General features: G+C 44.4%; 1 protein-coding gene across 1 annotated transcript in view; it reads right to left on the minus strand.

Moving 5' to 3' along the window:
* LOC103190036 (filamin-B) overlaps positions 1–6700 on the minus strand; it is a gene marked incomplete at its 5' end in the record, with an annotated part of 73613 nt that extends 66913 nt beyond the window's left edge. Inside the window, 7 exons of the mRNA XM_007910642.2 lie at positions 303–497; positions 3037–3199; positions 3481–3558; positions 4081–4199; positions 4719–4866; positions 5708–5805; positions 6370–6700. Coding sequence (XP_007908833.2) covers positions 303–497; positions 3037–3199; positions 3481–3558; positions 4081–4199; positions 4719–4866; positions 5708–5805; positions 6370–6700 — 1132 coding nt within the window. The remainder of the gene's footprint in view (positions 1–302; positions 498–3036; positions 3200–3480; positions 3559–4080; positions 4200–4718; positions 4867–5707; positions 5806–6369) is intronic.
* Positions 6701–7699: the final 999 nt, after the last annotated feature.

Below are 7699 nucleotides of genomic sequence, written 5' to 3' on the forward strand. Positions count from 1 at the left end.
ATTTTAAAAATCCCTAATGGAACTCAAATACAAGTTAGATTTATAATCACTCCAAGGCATTTTATATTCTTATCCCTTCCCATGTACAAGCCAACTGTGGCATCTTCAGTACACACTGCAAGTTCCCCATCTCTGCAGCAAGTCTACCCTGGCCATAGCTAACAGACCAGATTGAATAGCTGAAGTCAAAAGAAACCCATTACAATGCAGTCAGTTGAGAAACTGACGGCAATAAACAGAAATTACTGGAATAGCAAATTTAAAATGTCACATTAAATCAAGTAATTTATAAAATTATCCACCTTCACCGACGGTAACAGAATATGGGCTCTTTGGAATCTGCGTGCCAACAAAGCTAATCCTGATTGTGTGCAGTCCTGCTTGCACAGGTTTGTAGCTGCAGCGAATGACATTGTTCCCCTTGTCTTCAACAGTTACTTCAATGTTTTTGCCTCGAGGATCCAGTATGACCACTGAAACATCACCTATGCCAGCACCTACAAACAAAAGTCAATACTCAAGCCATTAAAGTAGCTCTGTCCAATTATCATACTCAAGCCCTTATACAACTGATACAAATTACCATTAAGGATACCAATGCATTGGCCATCACCGTGTTAGTCTGCTGACTAGGTACACAGGATTGACCACTTCACTGTATTTTCTCTGGACTCAATTCAGTGAGATGAGATTGCAATGTATACATGTTACACCAGTTGCATCTATATTTAAGATAAATATAGATGGTTACATTATAGTTAAAGCCAAGTTTTGTATTGCACTGGAGAACATTATAATCTCCAAAACTGTTTTGCAGCCAGTTACAGAAGTTTATTAAAACAACAAAATTACATTTATAGAGCGCCTTTCAAGTCAGGTGGACATCCTAAGACGCTGGACAGTCAGTAGTCAGGACCCAAGAACAGGGGAGGGGTGAGGGAACGCAGAAAGGTGCGTGGGCGACTGAAGGCATGATCGAAGAGGAGGGTCTTGAGACTGGCCTGGAAGGAGGCAAGGGAGGAAGCGAGGCGAAGGGACTGTGGGATGGAGTTCCACAGTGTGGGGGCAGAGAGGCTGAAAGCCCGGCCGCTGATGGTAGGGTGGGTCGAGCGGGAGCCATGGAGCAGGCCGGAGCCCGCTGAACGGAGGGAACGGACAGGTTGGCAGGGAGTCAGCAGATCAGAGAGGTAGGAGTTCGCCTCGCTTCCTCCCTTGCCTCCTTCAAGGCCGGTCTATTCGATCGTGCCTTTGGCCTCCCTCCCACCTCTCTGCCTTCCCTCACCCCTACACCACCCCTCCCCCATGCTCGGGTCCTGACATCTGAGTGTTCAGTGCTTTGGGACGTCCCCCCGACGTGAAAGGCGCTCTATAAATGTAATTTTGTTGTTGTTGATGTGACAAATGCCTGAGTGAGGGGTGAGGCAGTGGCGGAGTCTGGCAATGTTGCGGAGGTGGTGGTAGGCATTGCCAGTCATGGTGTGGATGTGGGGGGGTGAAAGGACAGTTCAGGGTCAAAAAAGATATCCAGGTTCCTGACTGGCTGAGTGAGGTTGAATGTGCAGCCGTGGAGGCTGATGCTGCCAGTGCCCGAAGTGCGGAGGCGCTGGCGCAAGCCAATCAAGAGGGCCTCGGTTTTGCTGACGTTGAGTTGGAGAAAATTGTCCCTCATCCAGGACTTGATGTCGTACAGGCAGTCGGTCAGGACCTCAGTAGTCCTGGAGTTCAGGGTGGAGGCAGAGATAGAGTTGGGTGTCATCCGCGTATATGTGGAAATTTACCCCATGTCTGCGGATGACATCACCAAGGGGGAGCATGTAGAGGGTGAAGAGGAGGGGACTGAGGACAGAGACCTGAGGAACACCACACAAGACAGTGCGGGGGCTGGAGCAGAAGCTGTTTGCTGAGACAAAGTGGAGGCGATGTGAAATGTAGGACCTGAACCAGTCAAGGACAGAACCTTGAAGGTTGAGGTGGGAGGAGAGGTGATGGAGGAGGATTGAGCGGTCCACGGTGTCAAAGGCGGCAGAGAGGTCGAGGAGGCAGAGGGAGCCCTGGTCACACATGGTCAGGATGTCGTTTGTGACCTTAACCAGAGCAGTTTCCGTGCTGTGGGCAGCACGGAAACCCGAATGGAGGGGCTCATGGAGGGAGTGAGAGGAGAAAGAGCGAAGCTGGGAGGCAATGGCTCTCTCAAGGACCTTAGACAGAAAAGGGAGGTGGGGCAGTCGGTAGCTGGATAGCTGTGATGGGTCAAGGGAAGGTTTTTTCAAGGTGGGGGTGATAATGGCTGTTTTGAGGGAGAAAGGAACAATGCCAAATGACAGGGAGAGGCTGATGATGTCGGCGAATAGTGGGGCAAGGAGGTGAAGCTGGGATTTAAGGAGAGGATGGGGTCCAGGGAGTGTGGGGGGTAGGGAGAGGATGGAAGTTGGGGGGAGAGCTGAGCAGATTCTCTCGATTTTGGATTTGAGGAAGTCCAGCATTTCCTCGCAGTGGGAGTCGGAGGATAGAATCTGTGAGGCGTGGCAGGGACCATTAGGCCAGATTTGAGCCAAGTGCAGCCCTCACCTGGCCCTTGAGTGAGCGGAGGTGGCTGGTGAACCAGGGTGAGGATCAGGAGTAGGAGGCAGTTCGGGAGGTGAAGGCAAAGGTGTTGAGTGTGGTGGAGAGAATGCTGTGGAGGAGAGTAAACACAGAGGATGGGTTAGTGCAGGAGTTCAGAGGACTCCTCCAGGGCAGCGGAGAGGGATTGCGCGGAGATCTTCTTCCACGGGCAATAGAAGATGGTGGTAGCTTTGGGGAGATGGATGTAGGAGTTGAAGGAGATGAACTGGTGGTCAGAGTTGGCATTGTCGGTGATGGTGACATTCGAGATGCTGAGGCCCTGGGTAATCACCAGGTGAGCGGGTGGCCGTGAACATGGGTAGCAGAGTGGATGTGGAGGGAGAGGTTGAGAGAGGAGAAGTTTGAGGAGGTGGAGCAAGAGGGGCTGAAGTAAAAAGTGGTATTTTAAACTGATTGGCACTGAAGACCCACCTGCTGTGTAGACGTCAAAATAGGTTGGCTTATTGGCAATGTTTCCTGCAGTTTCCAGGCCAGGTCCTCGCGCAGTCACCTTACTTGCATCACCTTGAGCTTTGTCAATGCTCACCTCAAAGGGGCTCTTAGATATGTGTTGCCCAGCAAACAGAACCGTAATCTGCAGACAAACCAGTGTGTGAATGGTGTACTTGAGGTATTCATAGGATGTCTGCCTTTCCAACAATCTTGAACATTTGCAGTAATTTGTTCAATTTACCACATTGGTGTAAGCATTAGAATTTGAAGTAAATTTTACCTCAATAGCACCATGTACCTTGTTAGTGTCAAGACCAAGCATTTTGCCACAACTACAGCCATACGGTGTGAATAGAATTACCGCCATATTCTGAAACAATCCAACTAAAAAAATAAATTATGCTGATTATACTTCTCTCTCACCTTGTGTATTCCTGCAACCTTTGGCACATAAACCACTGAGTAAGTCTTGTTCTTGTCATTGTTGTTGGTCACCTTTGCCTGACAGGTTGAACAAGAATATGAGCAATGTTATAATTAAAGAGCATTGTCTTGCTATAAATCGCATCAATAGACTTTGTCTCAGCACTAACAGGCAAATGACCATTCAAACTTGTAAGTTCTATAGAGCTCCAAATGATAGAAAAATAGGAGTCCAGGATACAGCCCAGACCATACTAGTTTAGACATTTTTGGACTATAAGTCAACACAGGTCAATGTTTGTTAATATAGTAGAAACCAGTTAGAACATGCTTTGGGCAATATACTGAAATTTACTTACCAAAAATCTAAAATGTGCGCAAAATGAGGTCCATCTTCCAGGTCACCAGATTGCACCATTATGTGAAGGTGGAAAACCCAATGACCCAGCAGATTTTTTTTAAAAAAAATGGGCACTTTACATACATGTGAAATGCTGGCCAGCAATCACACAAATTACATTGGTTAGGATTTTATGGATCCTAATCATAGTTACAATGGGTGAGGTAATGTTGAATTGCTGCCAGACATAAAAAAAGTACCTCTTCCCTTTGACATTCTGGATCCTCCACAAAGACGATCACTTCACCTTTCCCAGCACTGATTGTTTCAACAGTAAACATAGCAGGACGCATCACAACATTACCCGTGGGCTCAATTCCTACAAGAATCAAATCAGATTTAGAGCCAGCAGGTGAGGATTACACAATATACATAACGAGTGACCGCACAGAAGTCAAAGCATAAATGAAACTGAGTGCAAAGACAATGGTTTGGGTTACTGTTTTGCAGCTCAGTTATAAAGGACCAGAATATCAATTAACAAAAAAAATCAGCAGATATATGCATCGACTGCAAGCAAGGCTTGCAAAACCCAATAGATACACTTCATTGCAATCAATCATCCATCCAAATGTTGGCTGAACATTCAATTTATGAATGAATCAACATCAAAGCAGTGCCATGTCAAGCATGGAATAGAGTGGAAAATCAACTCATGTATTCTTGCAATGGTAATTGGTATTTTTACTCTTTAGAGAATTGTGCTTAGCTTTGTGAACATCTGCCAATGGCAGGAGTAAATCCTTAGGTTAGGGATCTGGGAATCGAATAAACTTGTTGATTAAATTAGATATGGACAGCAAGACAGATAGCTACAAGTTCTGTTATATATTCCTACCTGGACCATAAGCTCTGGCTTTCTTAGGATTCAACTTAGGTTTCAAGGGAGCTCCAGGTTTAAGCTTGGCCTTGGGGAACTGTGAGAAGTAGGTCATTACAGAATGCTCATCTACATCTGGGTGTATGATTTCCTCTGGGGTAATCACCTGAAACACAAGATTAGGAATCATAGAATATCACAGCACAAAAGGAGGCCATTTGGCCCATCACGCCTGTGCCAGTTCTTTGGAAAAGCTACCCAATCACTTCCACTCTGGCTCGTTCCTCATACCCTTGCAATTTTTTCCTTTTCAAGTACCTCTCTTAATTCCCCTTTGAAAGTTGTTATTGATTCGGTTTCCACCACCCTTTGAGGCAGTGCATTCCAGACCGTAACAACTCTGTAAAAAAAAATTCTCCTCATCTGCCCTCTGATTCTTTCGCCAATTATCTTAAATTTATGTCCCCTGGTTACTGACCCACCTGCCTGTGGAAACAGTTTCTCCCTATCTACTCTTATCAAAACCCCTCATAATTTTGAACACCTTCTCTGTTCGAAGGAAAACAATCCCAGCTTCTCTAGTTCTCCACATAACTGAAGCCCTTATCCCTGGTACCATTCTGGTAAATCTCCGCTGAACCCTCCCCAAGGCCTCTCCAAGAATGAACTGCATTTCAACACATCAGGCTCTTAGTGCAAAAGATATTCACATTCACAAAAGGCTCTGGATCTTCCTCCCAATGAGACGTTTTTCCCTATGTGAAACACCCAAATGTCTCAAAGTAGCTTTAGATCTCAACCAATATTAATATACATCTTAGTTGCACACAATCTAAGTGGTGGAATGGCAGGTGCAGCTTCTACTTCCAACTCAGAATCCCAGAGAGACAGGCTACATAATGACCTCCCTGATGCAGTATGCACTGATGCAATATGCATCTCCTATTGCAACTGATATTCAACAGTATGGCGCACCTAGCAGGTTTACTTGCAATACTTCATTTTACCTGGGGCACTCCAAGCCAGTCATCTGCTTGCTGCATAGCTTCGCGAGCATTGTCTACAGGTTTGTTGGGATCCCAAGCCTCCCAGTCAGGGCACAGACCTAAAGGAGAAAAACATTTCATAGAGTTACTTATGAGCAGTGACTTCCCAACCTATAAATTGGTTATCTCCACAATAGAGCAGCAAGCAGAAGCCAGGCACTCCAAAAGTAGGTTAGGGGAAGAAAAAGGTTGGTCTTGAGCAGTTAGCTCAAACTGGAAAGCTGGCAAAGGTCTGAATAAAATATTGACCTGAGATTCTTCTCAGTTAACTTCAAGATCCTGGTGTTGAAATGTTTTTAAAAAAACTTGGAAGACTTTTCTGCAATTCAAGAACCAACTTCTAAATTTGGAATTTGAGAATGTCACAATCCTGTGCAATCTGACTAAATAGTCAAGACAGGTTAATAATCCTTGAATTTGATATAGAGTTTTATCACATCTTCGAGATATCCAAAATCGCTTCACAGAATATACTGCAAAGTGAATTGACTGTATATTTTATGGGTGAAACAGTTAAAACTTAACCTTGCGTATTTAACCGTTAGGGAGGAAAGAAGGAAAAAGTGAGAAAGTGCAAGGATCAACATCCATAATAAAATCTGCAAAACATTCAATATTAATACCTGGGGCACAGCTGTCAACCAGGGCACCCAATGCCTTTCCACTTCTCCAGTCTTTGTTGAAGTTAGTGATCGGCAGGTCAGGAAGCTTATTCTGAATCCAACCAAGCAACCTTTGTTTAGGTGTCTGGTTCTTTGTCTCTTCGGTTTCTTCATCATCCCATACTGGCATGGAAATTGAGTAGTGAAGAATCAATGTCCATATGAGTCCTAAAATGAGTTTCAGGTTCCCATCTACAATGGCTTTGCTGTCTGCAGAAAGAGCACATATTACAATGGTAAGTCTGAAGAAAAAAAACTTCAAGTACCTTGGAAAACTGGTAATTTCCAGAATAAATGGTTAATGTTAGCAACATATCACAAGTAACTCTGCTCAAGTATGAGTATGTTTTAGTATGAGCATCTGGTTAACCACAGGCATTAACCAAGTCATTAAAAAAGTCAACAAGTGAACAAATGTGCTCTACATTAACAAGTGGACTTCAACCTGGATAAACCGCCGATTAAATAATAAACTCATGAAATGAATTGCCTTTTTAGGTGCCAATTCTTCAGCAGCATTTTGCTGTCATTTTGCAAATTTCTAATATAAGTCAATAATATTAGCATTTGCCAAGGTCGATACATAGGAACTAGGAGTGGGAGTAGGCCATTCAGCCCCTCGAGCCTGCCCCGCCATTCAATATAATCATGGCTGATCTTCTAACCTAACTCCATCTGCCAGTCTTATCCCCGTATCCCTTAATCTCTCTATCCTTTAGAAACCTATCAATCTCAGTCTTGACTATGTTCAAGAACTCAGCATCTACAGTCTTCTGGGGTAGAGAATTCCATAAATTCACTACCCTCTGAGTGAAGAAGTGTTTCTTCAACTCTGTTCGAAAAGGCTGACCCTTAATCTTAAAACTGTGACCCCTACTTATAGATTCTCCTACCAGGGGAAAGTCTCACACTGTCTACTCGGTCAAGCCCCATAAGAATCTTATAGGTTTCTATAAGATCACCCTTAATTCTTTCTATATGCTAGAGAATATAGACCTAGTTTACTCAACCTATTATCATAGGTCAACCCTCTCATCCCAGGAACTAACCTAGTGAACCTACTCTGCAATCCCTCTAAGGCGAGTATGTCCTTTCTTAAATAAGGAGACCAAAACTGCACACAATATTCTAGATGTGGTCTCACCAAGGCCCTATACAGTTGCAATAAGACTTCCCTACTCTTGTATTCTAACCCTTTCGCAATAAACCCAGCATGCCATTAGCCTTCCTAGTTGCTTGCTGTACCTGCATACTAACTTTTTGTGATTGGTGTACAAGGACACCCAAATCC

This window comes from Callorhinchus milii, unplaced genomic scaffold, assembly GCF_018977255.1.
Source record: "Callorhinchus milii isolate IMCB2004 unplaced genomic scaffold, IMCB_Cmil_1.0 Scaffold12, whole genome shotgun sequence".
Lineage (NCBI taxonomy): Eukaryota > Metazoa > Chordata > Chondrichthyes > Chimaeriformes > Callorhinchidae > Callorhinchus > Callorhinchus milii.